This window comes from Pleurodeles waltl, chromosome 12, assembly GCF_031143425.1.
Source record: "Pleurodeles waltl isolate 20211129_DDA chromosome 12, aPleWal1.hap1.20221129, whole genome shotgun sequence".
NCBI classification, from domain to species: domain Eukaryota; kingdom Metazoa; phylum Chordata; class Amphibia; order Caudata; family Salamandridae; genus Pleurodeles; species Pleurodeles waltl.
Genome location: NC_090451.1, coordinates 63,067,937 through 63,088,493, shown reverse-complemented (window position 1 = coordinate 63,088,493; position 20,557 = coordinate 63,067,937). Strand labels below are relative to the sequence as shown.

Here is a 20,557-nt window from a genome sequence, read left to right as displayed (position 1 = left end):
ATGAGAAGTCATCCAGTTTTGAACAGAGTTTAGGGTGATGGCGGGTCAAAGATGTCATTTGGCAAGGAGACCGATGGTTGTGAATCATATGCATTCGGTGATGGACAATCCCAGCCTTCTTAAATAGGCTTCCATGTGGCTCCACCTACAGGTTGAATAGGTATTTTCAGACTGCTTGAATGAGGATTAGGCATCTAAGCTAGACACACTGTAAACTCTTATTTCCTGGTGCACTGTAGCGTCAAGAAGCCCTCTGTGATGTGTGCTGTGCTATATGCTGAACTATGATGAATGTGAATCTCTGGTGCATTGAAGGGAAGGGCATGTTTGAGTGAGATAGCATGAATTCCTAATGTTGCCTGCCTTGAGGGCTTCTCGAGTACCTTGCATTCATCAAGCATCCTTTAACCAGGGCGCCTTATGCATGATTGCGGGGGTCTTCGTATCTGCCCCCCCCCCCAGGGAGCCATCTAACAGTCATCGCGCGCCGCAGCCCCCCGGAGACACCCTGAATCACTGTCCCGGAGCTGTAGTCCTTGTCAGCCGGAGAAGAGCGTTCACAGTATCTGGAAATTGGATTTCACGTAGATTATGAGATGTGTCTGTTCTGATCAACAGACCAGAAATAATTAATTACAAAACCAATTACACAGGCGTCTAATAAATCACATTTGACACAAATGTTTGCAGGGACATAACATGCTGGAGAGCTCTGGCGGTGCTCAATGCGGACAGTTTCCAGCGCACTCAAGGGGAAAATGAATTGGGCCCTGACTGCTGCACTCTAGAGTGCCAGGGCCCCTGACTGCTCCACTCCAATGGTTCGCAAGAGTGCCAGGGCCCTGACTGCTCCACTCCAAGGGTACCCTAGAGTGCCAGGGTCCCTGACTGCTCCACTCCACGTGCTCACTAGAGTGCCAGGGTCCCTGACTGCTCCACTCCAAGGGTTCGTAAGAGTGCCAGAGCTCCTGACTGCTCCACTTCAGGGGCGCGCTAGAGTGCCAGGGTCCCTGACTGCTCCACTCCAGTGTACCCTAGAATGCCAGAGCCCCTGACTGCTCCACTTCAGGGGCTTGCTAGAGTGCCAGGGTCCCTGACTGCTCCACTTCAGGGGCTTGCTAGAGTGCCAGGGTCCCTGAATGCTAAACTCCAGGGGTTTGTAACGGTGCCAGGGCCACTGACTGCCCAATCCAGGGGCTCACAAGACCACCAAAGCTACTGACTGCTCCAGTCCAGAGTCTCCCAAGACCACCAAAGCCACTGAGTGCTCTACTGCAGGGGCTTGCTAGAATGCCAGAGGTTTGTTAGAGTTCCAGGACCCCTGACTTCTCCACTCTAGAGGTTCATAAGAGAGACAGGGCTCCTGGCTCCTTCAGTCCCAAAGACTCAAAAGAATGCCAGGGCCCTGACTGCTCCACTTTGGGGGTTGTAAGAGTGCCAGGGCCAATGACTGCTCCACTCAAGGGCTCGTTAGAGTGCTAGGACCCTGACTGCTCCACTCCAGGGGCTCGTTAGAGTGCCAGGGCCCTGAATGCTCCACTCCAGGGGCTCGTTAGAGTGCCAGGGCCCTGACTGCTCCACTCCAGGGGCTCGTTAGAGTGCCAGGGCCCCTGACTGCTCCACTCCAGGGGCTCGTTAGAGTGCCAGGGCCCTGAATGCTCCACTCCAGGGGCTCGTTAGAGTGCCAGGGCCCCTGACTGCTCCACTCCAGGGGCTCGTTAGAGTGCCAGGGCCCTGAATGATCCACGCCAGGGGCTCATTAGAGTGCCAGGGCCCTGACTGCTCCGCTCCAAGGGTACCCTAGAGTGCCAGGGTCCCTGACTGCTCCACTCCAGGGGCTCGATAGAGTGCCAGGGCCCCTGACTGCTCCACTCTAAGGGCTTGATAGAGTGCCAGGGCCCTGACTGCTCCACTGTAAGGACTTGTAAGAGTGCCAGGGCCCCTGACTGCTCCACTCCAAGGGCTCGTTAGAGTGCCAGGGCCCTGACTGCTCCACTCGAAGGGCTCGTTAGAGTGCCAGGGCCCTGACTGCTCCACTCCAAGGGTACCCTAGAGTGCCAGGGTCCCTGACTGCTCCACTCCACGTGCTCACTAGAGTGCCAGGGTCCCTGACTGCTCCACTCCAAGGGTTCGTAAGAGTGCCAGAGCTCCTGACTGCTCCACTTCAGGGGCGCGCTAGAGTGCCAGGGTCCCTGACTGCTCCACTCCAGTGTACCCTAGAATGCCAGAGCCCCTGACTGCTCCACTTCAGGGGCTTGCTAGAGTGCCAGGGTCCCTGACTGCTCCACTTCAGGGGCTTGCTAGAGTGCCAGGGTCCCTGAATGCTAAACTCCAGGGGTTTGTAACGGTGCCAGGGCCACTGACTGCCCAATCCAGGGGCTCACAAGACCACCAAAGCTACTGACTGCTCCAGTCCAGAGTCTCCCAAGACCACCAAAGCCACTGAGTGCTCTACTGCAGGGGCTTGCTAGAATGCCAGAGGTTTGTTAGAGTTCCAGGACCCCTGACTTCTCCACTCTAGAGGTTCATAAGAGAGACAGGGCTCCTGGCTCCTTCAGTCCCAAAGACTCAAAAGAATGCCAGGGCCCTGACTGCTCCACTTTGGGGGTTGTAAGAGTGCCAGGGCCAATGACTGCTCCACTCAAGGGCTCGTTAGAGTGCTAGGACCCTGACTGCTCCACTCCAGGGGCTCGTTAGAGTGCCAGGGCCCTGAATGCTCCACTCCAGGGGCTCGTTAGAGTGCCAGGGCCCTGACTGCTCCACTCCAGGGGCTCGTTAGAGTGCCAGGGCCCCTGACTGCTCCACTCCAGGGGCTCGTTAGAGTGCCAGGGCCCTGAATGCTCCACTCCAGGGGCTCGTTAGAGTGCCAGGGCCCCTGACTGCTCCACTCCAGGGGCTCGTTAGAGTGCCAGGGCCCTGAATGATCCACGCCAGGGGCTCATTAGAGTGCCAGGGCCCTGACTGCTCCGCTCCAAGGGTACCCTAGAGTGCCAGGGTCCCTGACTGCTCCACTCCAGGGGCTCGATAGAGTGCCAGGGCCCCTGACTGCTCCACTCTAAGGGCTTGATAGAGTGCCAGGGCCCTGACTGCTCCACTGTAAGGACTTGTAAGAGTGCCAGGGCCCCTGACTGCTCCACTCCAAGGGCTCGTTAGAGTGCCAGGGCCCTGACTGCTCCACTCGAAGGGCTCGTTAGAGTGCCAGGGCCCTGACTGCTCCACTCCAAGGGCTCGTTAGAGTGCCAGGGCCCTGACTGCTCCACTCCAGGGGCTCGCAAGACGAAGACCTGGGTACCACAGTGGAGATGGGAGAATCAAACACAAGGAGTAGAGAAGGAGGGACTAAAGAGATGGGAGGACTATGTGGGGATGGGAGTAAGAGAATTGGATAAAAGAACAGTGGAAAGGGAGTTGGAGATGAGAGTCTCAAGGAAAGTCAGTAGCAGAATCATCGGACGAAGGTGGGAGGCAGCTGGAAGGATCATGTGAAGATGAGAGGATTTGGGGACAGCTGGTGATGGAAGCATCATGACCTGGAGCTCAATGTCAGATGATCACCAAAAAGGCTCAAAGAGGAACAGGAAGTGGAGAGGGTAGTCTGGAATGGGACCTGCTTGAGATGCTGCGTGTAGACACTTCACTGAATTGTTACATGAAGTTAACCAGGAGGCGGCAAACGACACACCAATTCCTCGATAACGACTATGAGACACCACACATTAGGGTGAAGCAAACAAAGAACTTTGAATGCATCAACCTTCCTCCAGTGTTTGCAATGGTGCGCACACACCTTACCAGGAACACCTGCCTAGGGCAGGACCTGTAATTGAGAGCTTCAAGTTAAGAACTGAGAAAACAGGTGATCACCCTTCAGCGTTACAGCAATGTAATTAAAGAAACTGGACACAAGATGACCACTTGGAAACTGTTTCCAGTCCTGGGCGACCGCGTGACAACCATAAGCATTGTGGGCATTGTAGTGTTTGTGTCCATAGAAATAATGACACTAACTCACCCAATAACAATTATTTGATGGTGAAAAGCCCAGAACTGAAAACAGTGTCCGTGATGAGATGAAGTCAGATGGTCATTTTTGACTTTTTTTTTTAACCAGATTTGAATAACATGCATTGTATGGGTCTCACTCCAGACTTAGAGGATGGGCTTCTTCCGGTCCTAGTGTGACATCATGTGACATCATCTTCCTACGTACCCCACTCTGTCACCCTTCCCTTGCTCACCTCGTGTTTGCCTTTCATGTGACAGGTTTGGATGTCCACGCGATTTGAAGTCCAGGTCAATTTCTGCAGGATGAACACAACTCATTAAAGCATCACAGTTTAAGAACAAACCAGCTCTCTCAGCAGAATGGACCCCGAATACCCACACCCTTGAAACCAGGATCTTAAAAGCAGGGGTCACAAGCTAACATGTAGGTATGTCTCAACTGTAGGGAGTTAGCAAGAAATGGTGCGGGCTCCAGGATTCTTAACCCGGCTTGAAAGTCAAAATCTAAGCCTCAGTTTTTGGGCTACCACCCATGAAAACTCTCAGTCTATTTGGGACGTGTCACACTATCTAGCATATCTGCCAAACAGATAGGTCATTCTGTCAGTGACATCACACCATGCGAATTCTAACTCTCTCAGAGACATCATGCCATGAGATCTCTCACCCTATCTGGGAAATCAAACTGAGACTCATCTTGTCTGGTATATCACACTATAAATTGACTGTCCCTGTGAATGATATCACGCCACAAGAAAAGTGATCCATGTGGGATTACACCAGTAAAGATTCAGTCTCTGAGGAGATGCTCACTGTGAATCTCACTCATTGACTCAGTCGAAATGCTCAACAACACTTTCTCTATAAGATACTGTGCAAAATACAGGTGTTGGATCCGGTCATGGATTATTATAATGCACTATGTGTTGGACGTGTGTGCTGAGGGAGTTGGCATGTAGGGCCTGGTTTAGAGTTTGGCCGACGGGTAATCTGTCACGAAGGTGAAGAATATCCTGCCGGCCACACTACAGGTGCCATAGGATAGAATGCACTTGTAATAAGGTGGATGGGACATCTGCCATGTTGTGATGGAGTAACACAGTTGCCAAACTTTTTTTTTATCAGGCCTTCATTTCTGGAAATTTGCAGTTTCTCCAGATAGTTTAGGACTGGAGCTGGAATAGTAAATTTGACCTTCCAGTGGCTTCCATACCCACTGCTGCCCTGAGAGTCAGTTCAGGACAAGAAACATGAAAAAGCAATTTCTTCCCAGTGGAGCGAGCGGTGGTCCATTGCCCAGCCTGGACATGTTGTTGTCGAGACGGACACAGATTGTCAGTTACAGAACTTCAATGCAAAGCTGTGTCCATTAGGCTGCGCTATGTTTAAGTTAACTTCAGAACGGTTCTACGAAATACATCGGTGCGAGGAAAGTAATGTGCTGTTGAGACAGCAACACTTTGCCAACTATGTGATTTTTGTGCTGTGAGCATGATGGTGTGATTATCGTGACTGAACGCGCCATTCTGGGGCTGAAGAAATATTAGGTAAATTTCTATATGACAGAAAAATATGCTTAATCGTATTTAAGGGGCCACTTAGCGTTGACGACAGCCAACAGTTCAGCATTTCGGAATTGAGTTGACGGTACCTGATATGTTACGCCTAACACGCACTGCTGAGTGACGCTTAGGTATTTTTTGCTATTGGATGCTGTTGGCTGCATCATGGCAGAAATGGTGGATATAATCCCTAGATTGAAAAAGATCTGAAAATGGCAGAGATAGTTACAGCAGTTTGAAAGTGAAGAACAAGCTGGGTTCAGAGGTTTCGAGAAAACATTGTGTATATTCTACTTCATTAGAGTAGACATGGAAGTAGGACTCAAGGGTGGCGGTTGTCCGTATTCTGGGTCACCACCGATGGATCCACATAGTATAATGCACAAAATCACCTCTGGTCACTGGAGGTCAGGCAGCTGCCCGAAGAACATTAATGAGGCGGCTGCCCATGCAGGTCACTCTGGTCTACTGTCACCCTATCCTGACAGATGGAGTGTTTTTGATGTATAAAGCTGATTTTGTGCTGTTGTGTAAGGGAGAAGCACTTAAGGTGCAGATATATTACCTGTTCCTACTCTACTTTTATACTTGCAAGGTTGTGTGACATTCACAAATTTACACCTTCACAAAAATACAGTTTGTGGGCTTTGCATGGTTTCACAGGAGAAGTTTAATGATCGTTTTTCTTTATGGGAATTATCACCTTGAAAATAGTTTTTGAAGAATTATTGTCCCTCAAAAAACCTTTCGCCACAGCACAACGTTCTGAAGATCATACAGTTGTTTTTTTAACTCGGAAGTTGGGCAAAGGTGCACATGGCCAATTTTTCACTCAGATATCTGAAGCTTAGCGTACCAAAGAAGAGGTGACTGTGCACAGGGAAGCATGCTAGACCACCCCTGTGTGACAGGCTCTGTCTCTTAGAATTGGGAGAAAGCACCTTATGTGCTGCAAAGAAAGCCATGCTCCTGTTCCAGTCCTTACCTTGCTGTAGAAGATCTCGCCGGAGGAAGAGGGGTTCAGATCCACCCGGAACAGCTTGTCCCTGAAGAGGAGAAAAGCCCAAGTTTAATGAGTGCCCTGAATGCAAAGACAGTTCTTCACACAGTTGTGAAGCTGGTGGACTTCGCCAAAGATGGAGGCAAATAAAGGTGGTTACTTAAAGAAAGTGAAGGTGATGAAAAACGAATATCTTAGAAAGCAATCAGGTCCACAATGGCAGAGGAAGGGATTTGTTTTTTGTTCAATGTGATGCGTACGCAACAACTGACCGGATGTTCAGGAAAATTATATTTGTTAACTTATTCCGCTTGGTGCAAACAACTCGGCCTGCATTTTCTGATACAAGTAACACTTTTGAGTGCAGGAAACAATACCGGATATATGTGTATCTCCTTGCACAGCCCATCAATGAACGTCAGTCACAGATTTACAACTGAATATCGAGCCCAATAATATCTAGATGCAAGAATTTTGAGGACATGATACCTTTCAATATTTTGTCCCTTGGTAACTGTATAGATTTACTACGCCTCACTCCACCTCTCGGGACGTGGAAGGTATATATCACAAAGATACAAATATATGGAGCAAGATATAGAAAATCTGTACTTATCTTTCGATATTTTGGATTCATATTTCACACCCGTAGGGCCTGATTCATGAAATGTTAGCCCCGCCTTTGCGCCAACTTTTCTTAAATCAGGACCTTAGTCGTTCGACCATGAATATGCTTTTTGAGAAGGTTTCTTCACTCTGCGTGCAACTTAGAATCGAAGGGGGCCAATGCAACTGAGGGGCATTCAGACGCGGCCAGATATTTTCCTCCCTCTCCTAGAACCTATTTACAAGATATTGCCAGTGTCAGTCCAGTGCCATGTTGGTGGTATACAAATTCCATTGGAGTGGGAAGCAACATTGTGCAGCTCACTACAACACAAAACAGCATAAATGTACCATTTAGGTGTTGATCAACAGGACTAGCATGATCAATTAAAATATTGAAATGTTTTTTTCTGGATACTTCCTTTCCTATCCATGGTCCCAAACTACCTCCAGGACTAACCATCTCACTCAGCCCAGGAGTTAATCCAATTCAACAAGTGTCATACTAGGAATAAATGACAAATGTGCTTCTTTCAAATCAGACTCCAGAAAGGCTTGGGCTACCCCTTGGTTGAGTTACAAGATCTCACTACAAGTCTCTCTTGACCTGCTCATGATTGAAAAATCACAGCCGACAAAAATACAGTTGTGTGCCATATTTCTGAAATGTGATAATGGTTCCCTTCAAAGAACAAAGACATCCCTGAGGACCGCTTGCACTAGGTGTCCATTTCAGCTCCATCGCTTTGATCCACCCTGTCCAATCTGCGGCACGGCCTCTCTCCGTACAAACTGAGATCTTTTCATGGTCTGCCTCACCGAAGATCCCCGAAGAGTCAAGTGTGTAGGAAGAAACAGTTCCTAGTGAAAAGCTCTGTTATTGTTGTTAAGTACTGGCCTATAAAAGTTATCTACCTTTAGTGTAGCATCACGGTGCCTTTCGGATGGCCTGATGGAACAGTCCAAGGTTTCTGTCCCAGACCAGAACCTGATTCAGTTTTCTCAAGGTGTGTAGCAAATTGGCTGAGTATGTCAGCTGAAGGGAGTCACCTAAAGCACAGATATTTATGTGGACTGGGCAGCTCCACAACTTACTGGAAGCTCTCACAATGATCTAATTAAATTGCTGCAATTGTAAAGTTAGTCCTGACTGATGTGGGGCATCATGGGAAATTCCTCATCGCTCCAAGTAAGGCTTGAAGGTGTTTGAGCGGTGGTGGTGGCAGGATGTAATGCTTCTGAGAGAGGTGCCATTTGGAGAGGATTATTTGTTTACATTTTTTGTATTGCACTGGTTTGCGAGTCGTAGACACTTTGCAGCCCGGTCCAGAACCATCAAACTCTGTACTGAGCAGTGGCGTAGCGTGGGGGGTGCAGGGGGGGCCGGCCGCACCGGGCGCAACATCTGGGGGGGGGGCGTGCTCGCGAGTGCTAAAATCCACGGGTTAGGGGGCGCAAATTACTTGCCTTGCCCCGGGTGCTGACAACCTACGCTATGCCACTGGTACTGAGGGTTGTTTTTCGGGCTGTAGAGAGATGCCAGCTAATGGGAGAGAAGTTCCAGACCATCCATTTTCAATTCCAGGCATCACTTGTGCGATAAAATGTTGAAGGCCATTCTGATGGTCACGATCAGCCGACAAGCCCATTCCAGTCCAGTTTTCGTGCACATCATTCAAGACAAACCACCCTCACTCATGTCTCCACCTTCATCGCCTCTACTCACCACTGATGCTGCTTTTCTGCCCTCACCCCTTCAAACATCAACCCCACCCCACACTGTTGCCAGAATGAGCTCCAAGTGTCTCGCAGAAAGAGTCTCTGATCCTACCTTTACCTTCTCTACATACCGGGCCCTACATACTGGGTTCCCCCAGGGAGTCTGTCCTGGGTCCACTTCTTTTCACCATCAAAAAATACTCTTGCTCCAACCACATCTACCTGGTTGATACACATCCTTTTTCCAGCTCTCGGTCTTTACCTCCAGACTAGGATTTCTGCCCCTCTCACAATGGATGGCAGTTCATTCTCCGATACTGAACCCTTCTAAAACTGAAGCCATCTATTTCACCAGATGGTGCCACGCCACGCATCATATTCCCTGCCTGAAGTCCTGCCCCCCTGCCAGAAACCTGGGTGTGCTCTTTAATTCTGGAAGGGGGTACAGTTATTCATATCCAGCACTACAAGAACAACCATGTGTGAACCGTCCCAAATATCATCCCTCCCTAATATTTTTCTACAGACTCTTCCCTCCTCCATCTCTCCTTTACTCATCCCAAACCCCATCTTGCTACTATGATCTCCCAATTAACACTTTCTAGTTTCCTCCATTATTCTATTCAATGCAACAAACAGGCTCGATCAAATTAACTCATATTTCCCTATGCGAATCCACCACTAATCCTTTTGGGTTTCCGGTGTAGCGTGCTACTCGACGAAAAGTGCTTCCATGCCACGTCAGGGGTAGTAAGCGCTATATAAATACAGTTCCTATATCCCTTTCCTCCCAGGCGAGGCCTTAGTCGGTGCATAAGTTATGCAGAGAATGGACTTTTGGCCATACTCCTTGTTGGCCTACCACGTTGCCTCTCTTTTTCCTCAATAGACAAAGCTGATCACTTTGCCATCTGTAGTATCTTTATTCGGCTCACTGGCCTTAAAATAAGAGTGTTGAGGAACTCCAGGGAAAGGGGTGACAACAGATATCCAAGTAGTGCACCCCAGGTACAATGAAAAACGACTGCTTCAGGAGCACTACCTGGGAGGCTGCTACTGGCGCTTTCTACTGCATTACAAGGAGGAACCTCTGCATCGCATGCACTACGTCTGAATCACTACTACAGAGGATGCAACTACTAGTGTTTAGTAACCCAATAAAATGAGGTGCCACTTCAACAGAGCCACACACTGGATGTACCATTACTGAGAAACCACTGCGGAGCATCCCACTACAGCAAATAAGGTACGTGGAAGAGTTGGCCTTAGGGTTAGGTTTAGATTACTTCATTTGATTTAGTGTAAGGGTTCATGCTTGTGTTAGGGTAAGAGGTAGTGTTGATGTAGGACTGATGCGGAATTGATGCTGTAGGTTCGAAGTAGTGGTAAATGCCATTAAAGAGTTATGTTGTTTGGTAGTGGAAGTAGTAACTCTGGTGTAGCTTGCTCGAGGTAAATAATCTTGGTGTAGTAACGTAGGACCACACCGCTGTCCACTTCAGGAGCCCAGAAGGTGCTTAGAAGTTACTCCCTCTGGGAGAGAGTTTCCCAGCCATGCAGCCCAGCACCCCTCTTCTCTGGTGACTGTAAAAGTGGCGTGCAGTAAGCCCTGGGGGGCAGTGCTTAATTTGAGCCGGTGGTTGCCGGTGGGGAGCAACAGCACTTATTTTTGGGGGCCAGCACATATTTCCCCACATCAGACATTTCCTGGGACCAACATAGGGAAAAACAAACATTTGCAATGCACTGGGTCTCGCATTACATCGAGATAGAGCTATTAGCATTGTAAACGCCTAATCTGACTTTTCTTGCCACATTAAATTAAAAACAAAAAAACTAGAGTGATAGAGCGGTGTAAAACACAGCACTATTGCGCTGCGGAGTGAAGAGAAAAAGTAGTCCAGAAACCATACGGAAAACATAGAGCCTCGTAGGTTTCCTGTAGTTTACCGGTGCTCTCGAGGAGGGCTAAACACTGGAAAAGGCATGACGTATGCATGCCTTTCACGAATGAAAACAAGTGGATTTTAAAAGGCAAGCCCGCCAACCAATGTAAGTGACTGACGTAACAAGGGCGTGGTTAAAATCCCCCTATAGGGAGATTAGAACAGGGACGGAGCGCTTTGCGCTCGCCCCTAATAAAAGGAAAAATTGGAGGAGCAGAAATACAGAGAATGCGTGGACAAGGGAGAAGGTAGACGTACGTGGGAGACAACAGGGCAAGGAGTGCCTGCAGTGAATTGAAGAGGCCTGAAGTGGGTTCACAGTGCACCCTTGCTGTTTGTGAGCTGGCATTTTATAGCGCCGGCCTGTGGGTGTCAGAGCAGCGCTTTGGGCAGCGGCACTTACAATATTACAAATAAAGCACTGCTGGGGGTGGGGGGCAGTCTGAGCTCCCAGTGTGGGTGTAGCAGGATTACTAGATCTTGTGGTTCCCCCCCTCTCCTCTTCTCTCAACAAGACTCCCTTTGTGTGAATCTGCAGGGGAGTCCCCAGGGATAGTAATCTTCAAAGGCTTGGTGCCCCCCTGTTAGAGGGCTCTGTGTTTCACACGCCCTTTCCTTCCTATCAGAGCGACTGCTCTTGGATTTCTCCCAGACAGGCCAGTCCCAGGAAAGCCACACTCACTCTTGCATGCACACACTGAAACTGTGAGGAACCAGAGGCCTCTATGCCACAAGGATGCCCACATTCTTGAACAGAGCTTTTATTTACCACAGCAGTGCATTCTGGGACTTGCAGCCTCGGTTTCACTCAGCTAATCCCATTGGATCTCTTTCACACTTGAAAACAGTGATGTGGCTGCATGACGCGGGACAGTCTGGTATACTCCCCATTTGTTACGCACCCCTGTTTGCAGAGTTTGGGGACAGTCAAGTTGCGTAACAATAGCCCCCACAGTGTGGAGGGGCTCCAAGCTCCAAGGGCCCCCTGAGGCACTGTGCATGGGCCCCTGGCCTGAGGGCCCCCTGATTGGGTCAGAGCGTGAGGTTAGGGCCGGCTTTAGGGTGGTGTGACCCACTGACTTTGGTGTGGGTGTTGTGTTTAAAAATGACTTAAGGCTTTAGAAGCACTGAACTTGCTTGTGCATCCAGCAGTTTTCAGGCAACAATAAAAGTGTCAAGATAACTGGTGATACTGATGGTGAGCGATCCAAATTCTGTCTAATGGCAGGTTTTACTCATCATAAGATAGCGCAGAGGAATAAAGTGCCTACTGAAAATTAGATGTACAATGCAGATCACAAAACAGTGTGAGTGAACTATTGGTAGCGCTTAAAAGAAGAAAAAGAAATGTGTGTCAGAGAGGGGCTATGGAGAGATGAAGGGCACTGTTGGAGAATGATATTGAGGGAATTCGTGGAGAAGGAGGTCATTGGGTCCAAAAAAACAGATTGTCACACCAGGCACCGCCACCGCTAAAGCCAGCCCTGCATGGGGGGGGGGTCAATTTTCGTTACACCAGCGGGACAGTCTAGTATTTTCCCTTTTGTAAAATTTTAGGGAGTTCGCACATTAGGCTGCAGATGCAACTGCCGTGGCTGCCTACAAACGTTTTATATATATATATAGATATATATCTCACTGCTTTTGCGATGAAAGTCAGTGAGACATATGGACTTTTGGGCCAAGGTGTGGCGTCTAATTTTTCTGCATCACCTCTTGATACATTCAGCAGTTGTTAGGGAGGTGGGGCACAAGGGGGTGGGCAGGATACAGGCCCCCCTCTGGCCCGCGTGCATTCAGCGTCGGGGCGCTCTTAACCCAAGAGCCACTAAACCTGCTGCTGCACAAAGAGAATCAATGGAAAAGTCCCCTCGAAAAGAGAGTCGGGGAACCCGAGGCTTGAGGGGGAGGAGGCGGGGGCTGGTTCCACGAAAGGACGCCGCGGGAGGGAGGGAGGTGGATTAGTACACATTGTGATGTCTGTCTCCATGACGCTCAGAATCTTATTGTAGTTGACTAGCCCTCCGGGGCCACGCCCATTCACGTATAGCGCTCTGACGTCACCAGAGGCCTACCACCACATGGCACGACGTAAACAGAACCATGGAGCTTTGGCCTGGAGAGGAGGGCATTGGCATGGCACCTCGAATGCATCTTATGTGGATGTCCCGGGTCTAGGTTCCACTTCATGGGGTTGGGCAAATACATGCACTCAAAAGAAATGAATACCCTGGGGGTAAATTTTTGTATATATTGTCTAACCTTCCTTCACGATATCAATTTAGAAAGGATTGAATGACTGCAATTTACTTTACAAACATGGAAAAAACACACTGAGGGAGGCAAGACTTGAAAAACCTATAATTTTAATGAATGATTCTCTAGAGCTTAAACATGTTTTTTTGCTGACCCTCCTAGTGCCACTTACTAAATGTCTTTCCCAGAATTCCTCAGTCCAAGCGTCCCGATATTACCCCATTCTTTCCTTTTCTAACACCATATTTCCTCCGTTCTGGACATTTCATGATGTCCGTGAGCAAATGGAGGGGCCCTGGGCAAAGAGTCAGCCAGAGATGTTGCCCTCTCCAGAAAAAGCTACGCTAAGTTGCACTTTTAAATTCCATTAAAGGATGCAATGGGGGATGAAGAGTCTTAAATATGTGGCCAGGAATTTATGAAGGCTCCGAAGGACTGTCAGACCAGTGCCCCTTAAAGGCTGGTAGGGCCGGGGCAGAGCCAGTTACCATGGACCGGGTATGTCCTTGACTGCAGTACTTAATTTGAAAAAAATGAAGTGCCAGGGCACTTCTCAGGAGCACACACCACCCCTTGCCCCTGCCAGTGCTGCAAAAACAATCTCAACATTACTAACCACCACACTCCTACAAGTGTGAAAATTCAGACTTCTTCAGGCCTCCACAGCTATAAAAATGGTATGGAATAGTCCGAATTGTCATTTCTAATGAATATTGAATTATTAAATGCTGTTGTTGTGCTCATTTGAAAATTAGGCAGACAGCACCACCATGTGGCAGACTGTCATTAGTGCCAGTGTTGAGAATTAAGTGCTGGTGTCGAGGTCCGGAGACCACCGGCTCAAATTAAGTATTGCTTGAGTGGTATGTTCCAATCTTACTGGGCTTTGAGCGGAGACAGACTATTGAGAAATCTTAAGATTCCCATATAGCCCAGGAGCTGCTGCAAGAAACAAACCTCTGTACAAAATGTCAGCAGAGAAAAATGTGGATACCGGTCAGTTTGGACCAATAGGAACCATGAGAAATGTTTCAAGGGACGACAGGCTTAAGGTGTTGGTTTGTAACATAAATTAGTGGATAGTGTAAAATGTTGAATGTAAGGTGACCAACTTAATCCAGGTGATTAACAACACTTATATCCAGCCCTGAACTTTTCACCTACAATAATTGATTTAAGATTTGTTGATCAATTTAGGTCAAAGGAAGCCAAACATGACTACACCACCCATAATGCATTAGGTTAGCTCACAAAAGTCCACCACTGGCAATAATGCCAGTAATAATCTGGACAGAGATAGCCAACCTAGCACAGTATAATTTTTCTGCTAACTTTAAGCGGATATACTCATTCCCAAAAACATGATCCATTAATTTGTGACCATAAGGCAGAGGTTGCTGTGAACTTGCTCCTGTGTACGTACGGCAGCCCACAACACCAGCGGCGGCAGGGCAAACTTGAGGGGTGGGCTTGATTGGATGGCATCATCAACTCTTGAAAGAAGTTGGAGGACATCCCCCGTTATTTAAAAGAGAGTATGTGGTGTTTCACTACTTGCTAAAGATCTGGGAAGCAGTCTCCCCTCTATTAATAGGGTCAATGACGTCACCCTGCCATTCAAGGAGAGAGAACGCCTTACCCATCCTATTTGAAGAAAGGGGTAAGGCGCTCACTTACTATCTAAAGAGAGTGACGGTGATGCTACTATTTAAATAGACTGGACGCCGTTCCCCTGCTATTCAAAGAGAGGGGATGCTGTTCCTTTGCTATTTAAAGAGACAGGACGCCATTCTGCTGCTATTTGAAAAGAGGGGACGACGCCCACCTCCTATTTAAAGAGGGGAACGGCTTTTCCTTTGGCCACTTACCCTTTTACCGACAGATGGGCAGAGGAGACCGGGCCTTTCAATGTGACCTGAGCGTTGGAATGGCCTCCTACCCCATCGGATGTGTGGAAAAGAAAATGTGATTAAGGACGATCGAAAGAAATGTGCCATTGACAGGCCCATTGCAAGCAACACCTGTGCCTCCTTGGGTGGGTATCAACAATGGTTATGCATGGGAAGGGGGGCACATATGGGCCCATATACTTTGTTTCCTGCCCCCCATAAGGCACTAACCTTTTCCACCAGTTGCCTGTTTTGGTGAGTGTGTTTGGTGTGCACATGGGAGAGTGTGGTGGGTCTGGCTTTTTTGGGTACCTGGCTCCGGCCCTCCTTGCAGCCTCAGTGGTGGTCCTGCAGGTGGGGGTGGGAATGGAAGGAGGGGAGTTGTGGACAGGGGTGGATGAGTGAATGCCACTTCACCCTGTGCTCTCTCTCTGCCAGGGCGGCGGAGGGCACCTCTAGGTGCTGTGGTCCCCAGTCCCACCAGCACAGTGGACACTACATCAGGCCCCACAACTTAAGAGCCATGGCTTCCTACCCAACCCCAGGCCTGTGTAGGTGACGAGGGATGGGTTCTGTGAAACCCAGAGCCCTCCACCAGCCACCGACACCGGAGGCCTGGGGGCGGCTGCTTCGACGGTAATGTGCGATGGGAAGGCTCCCTCTCTGGGCTGCACGTTGCCATGGTGACACATCTTGTCTGAAACTCTTGGGTTTCAGATGAATAAGGATTTTTGCTGCAGCTCACACCGTCCCACCCCCCACCTTCGCCTCTCTTAACAGCACAAAAACACAGAGGGATCTCAGTGCTTCCCTGGCCCGCCCCCACGCACAACTTTCTGACTCTGAATGAGAGATGCCCCTCTGTACCGAAGAGCGGCCTGCAGCGTCAGGCAGGTGGGGGCGAGAGGATAAGTGGGTTACCCTTGAAGACACCCTCAGTTATTTGGGAGCCCCCACCAACAATAAGTGCCCTCTCGGCCGCACCACCTCCCCCCGTCTCTCCTCTCTTGCGCTGACCTCTTGGCGCTGTGCCACGTTTAATTTCCATTTTTCACGGGTATCTCGTAGCATTTCTCGCTATGTCAAGGAGAAGAACCCCCAAAACCCTACCGTCTTTCAGAAGCATTTGGACGTGAATAAAAAAAAAAAAAAAAACATTTTCACCGTCTCACCTGTCAACATTCAGAAGAATTTGAAAAAGCGTGGGAAGACGGAGCGCGGCGCTAAAGCGCTGGGAACCGACCCCCTGTGGCCCGCGCCCGCGCCTGGCATCTTTCATGCCAATCCTCGAGGCTCGTGGCCTGCCCAGCTGCCCTGACGCCCCAGTGGGGGCGCACAATGGAGGCTGTCGGCGAGGTCCTTACTGGAAGAGCGATGGCTTCAGACACGGCCTTCCTGCTAAACTTGGCGCCCGCCTCCTCTCCAGGAGATGTGGGGGCGGAGGGCAGGAGGTGGGAGAGCCCAAGGGGCACTGCCAGCTGATGGGAAACGGCGAATGACTCCTTCTTCGGCGCCCAGTGGCAAGAATGTAAGTGGAAACGATGTCTCGACAACCACTGTGACGTTTCGTAAGTTTTCAGCTACTTACCCACCCATCCGAGTCCTGCTACCTCAAACATGCAACGGGTGAACCCAACAGCAAAGGAACTGCGCAGGTTGAGGAGGTGGATGAAACTATGGCCAGAGTTACCCACTTTGGAACTGGAGATCCAGGTTCGAATCTCGGCATCAGATCAACGTCTTGTGATTTTGGGCAGATCACCTAGGGCTCGATTTAGGTTTCGGTGGATGGGTTACTCTGTCACAACCGTGATGGATATCTCGTCTGCCAAAATCCTATTCCCATAGGACAGTGGTTCCCAACCTTTTGACTTCTGTGGACCCCCACTTTATCATTACTGCAACCCAGGGACCCCCACTGAATCATTATTGAAATCCGGGGACCACCTAGTGAGTTATTACTGAAAGCTAAGGACCTAATCAATTATTATTATTTAATTTTCTAAGCAGTCAGACCCCTGACAAGGGTTCGAGGACCCCCAGGGGTCCCCGGACCACAGGTTGGAAACCACTGCCATAGGAAACAATGGGATTTAGATTACAGCAGGCGGGATATCCGTTACCCTGACAAGTAACCACTCTGCCAAAATCTGGATCAGGCCTTTAAACTCTCCGTACAAGGGGGGAAAAAAAAAATGAACGTGACCTTATGGAAACTGGTGCTCATGTAAAGAGTTCTAATACCTTCTGTTTGAGTTTGCGCTATATAAAAAACACAAAAAAAAAAAAAAAACACAAAAAAACCAGAGAGGCTTAAGGGCCTGAGATGGGTTTGGCCTGCAGCGCCTTTCTGCACTGGCCGACAGTGAGTGACAGGCAAAGGCCCGCAGCGCTGGTATACAGTTTTCATTCGGAGAGCACTCAACAACTCTGGACCCTGCCTGCCAGTGCTTGAAGCGGCACAAAAAGGGGCGTGGCCACAGAAGCAGTAGCTCGGTCAGTAAGGCTGGGGTGGCATATAATGTTTAAATACATAATACGACAAGCAGGGTGCATGATGTGGGCCTAAGGGGCAGTGAGGAATGCGCTTTGGTAGTACTAAGAAAAGAAATGATATTCGGTAAAACAACCAGTATTTTTGAGGAGTTTCCCACAGTGTGTGTGCGTCTTTTGCCTGTGTGATGTAAAAATACCTGCTGAAATCCGACTGATATCTTACAAAACGACTGAAAGCACCTGTACCCAACTATTTTTAGGAAAATCCATTTATTAGGGGGTGTAACACCCCAAACAGCCCCCCCTAAAGCTACGCCCCTGGAGGAATCCTTTCTAAGAGGCGCGGCCTCTGTAAATAAGTACTTAGCCTAAACTATGTAACTAAAATACCACGCTTCACAAATAGGACTCTTTAGCTAGTACTTGTTCCGTTCTGTTATTGCATCAGACAGAGCCCAACATGCCTGAAACAAGACAGGCCTATTGGCTTTGTCGATTCTTGTCAGCTACATGAAATAGGTAAATGGATCAATGATTTTGTGATGAATAATTAGGATTGAGAATGTTTCAGTCCTGAAGATATGAGACTGTGATTTAAACATTACAAAGGTCTGTGGAGGAGGTAGTGGTCTTCTGAGTGTCAATCACTTCAGTTCTCCAATGTACACCACTTTCTCCTGCAGTCTCTTATTCTGTTAGACACGCACACCCTTTTTCTCTCCACATCTTTTAAAAATTGTCCATGAACATACCCCGCACCTCATCTTTCCTCTTCGGCACTGTTTTTACGGGCGAGCGCAAAGCGCTCCGTCCCGTGTTGTAATCTCTCTTTGGGCTTCAAACCACACCCATGTCACGTCAGTCTCTTTCATTGGTTCGTGAGCTTGCCTTTTGAAATCTGCTTGCTTTCATTTGTGGAAGGCACGCATACGTCATGCCTTTTCCAGTGTTTAGCCCTCCTCGAGCGCAGCGGGTAAGTACTGAAAACATACGAGGCTCCACATTTTCCGTCTGGTTTCTGGACTACTTATTCTCTTTTTTCGCAGCGCGGTCTCGCTGGGCAGAAGTCGAGCGCTTTGTATGAGATCAACCCTGTTACATAGCTAATTGCCCTTTTGCCGGTTACTAATTGTACTTCTGCCGATAGGTTTCACTACGAGTGAACTTTTATTTCCCTTTGTGTGTCTGCTTTGCACTGATGGTGGCCGTCAGCCCGCTTATGTGAAACTTTTACTTTTCATTTTATATGGTAAGGAAAGTCCAGTTATGTGAAACTGTTTTATTTTCATTTTCAATTTATGTGGCCAGAAAAGTCTGGTTAGGAGTTTACAATGCTAATTGCTCAAGCTCAAGAAAACGCGAGACCAGTTGCATTGCAAATGCTTGTTTCATTCTGCACACATTTCCTTAAAACTCTTCCACCTCGCCGGCGCAAGCACCTAACCCGCCAACAAACCCACGAGAGCCGCATTTTCTTTTCTGTTGGCAAGGACCACATTTCGACAGCTCTGAACCTTCTCCACACAGTTTGCCACAATTACATTTGGCACATATGTGACTAAGGCTTTGCAGAGAGGCCAAGGATTGAATGTGCATGCAGTCCGAACACCTTTATGACCCACTGACAGGCCCAGTGAGAAGCTCATTCTGCGTTAGGGCTTTGCACCAGAGTTCTCCATCTCGCCTGATTACAAGCAGACACCCGCAACCTGCACTCACCCAGACACCTCTGGGCAACTCAGTGCCCGGAATACGCTACAAACAAGTCATACGTTACACGAAAAAACTACACAAACACAGCATCATAAAAAACAAACGATCTCAGGGAATGCAAAGTGAAGTGAAATGTAAACACGTGCATTGCTGACACGGATTACATTAGGGGTTTTACATTCATTGTGGAGAAATGTATCTGTGGGTTTTCTAGTGAAGTTAAGGACATGAATATAAGACCCGGAAGGGACGATGTTTAAAGTCGGTTTTCACTTGCCTCGTTTTTCTGCCTGCCCTTCGCCCTGACCGTCACTGCTGGGTTGGGACCCGACAGAAATTATTTGGGGGGTGTCATACCCCATACAGCCCCTTAAAGATACACCCCTGCCCCAAAACCCAGCTCAACAAACCACAACATACACTCCTAAAGCCAAACTTTGGAGCATTCAACCCAGCATATGAGAAGCTGGCCTATCCCCAACCTAGTGCGCGTTGCAATGACTCTAGCACTGAGCACCTGCTCCCCCCAGATCCCGCGCTTCCCCCCAGTGTTGCCCCCTAGCCGTAATCTAACCCCACTCTGAGCACTACACCGGCCTGAAAGGCGCCTTCTCTGTAATGGCCACGTATGGAACCCGGAAGTGACGGGCGTGCCAACGTTAAAGCAAATCTGGAAATATATAAATGGGACCCACCGGGCCACTGCCCTACCTAGCACGTCACGCCCCCCCCCCCCCACTTTGCTGTCAGTGTCACACATGCACAATCTGCTACAATAAAACACTTTGTAGCTGTGGAACCAACAGATGCCTTTGGCTCTCAACCTCTCTCTGGAATAGCGAGGAATGCTAACTCTCTCTCTCTCTGACGTTGAAAGGGGTCTGAGCATAGTCGCCCGCTAGACTTCAGGTGAGTGAGGCTTTCTGAATTGGACTGATACTTTGACTGACTAATTCTGAGCACAGCTCAGCCAAATGTTGAAGGGAATGTGACTTCTATCTGAAATGTATATCAGCCTGGCATGGTTCTAGTTTGGAGATGGCTCTAAGACCTCTCTGATATTTGTGTGAGTCTGTCGTCTCTCTCTAATATTTAAGAAGTATGAACCTCTCTCTGGTGTTAGGAGAGTATGACCTCCCTTGTGTTTAGATATGTCACATCTCCCGCTGGTGTTTAGATACGTCATTTGGGTGAGTCTAATCTCTCTCTCTCCTCCTGATGTTTAGGCGAGTCTGACCACCCTCTGATATGTATATGAGTCTGGCTTCTTCTGGTGTTTAGGTGAGTCAGACCTCTCTCTGTGATGTCTTGATGTTTAGCAGAGTCAGACCTCTCTCTGTGATGTTTAGCAGAGTCAGACCTCTC

The 20,557-nt window shown here is 48.8% G+C and overlaps 1 protein-coding gene across 1 annotated transcript in view; it reads right to left on the bottom strand.

Annotated features, from left to right (window-relative positions):
* The window catches only part of SEMA6B (semaphorin 6B), a 289,073-nt gene that overhangs the window by 74,499 nt on the left and 194,017 nt on the right, over nucleotides 1-20,557 (bottom strand). Inside the window, exons 4-5 of the mRNA XM_069215814.1 lie at nucleotides 6,553-6,613; nucleotides 4,239-4,301 (exon numbers count right to left, since the gene is read on the bottom strand). Coding sequence (XP_069071915.1) covers nucleotides 4,239-4,301; nucleotides 6,553-6,613 — 124 coding nt within the window. The remainder of the gene's footprint in view (nucleotides 1-4,238; nucleotides 4,302-6,552; nucleotides 6,614-20,557) is intronic.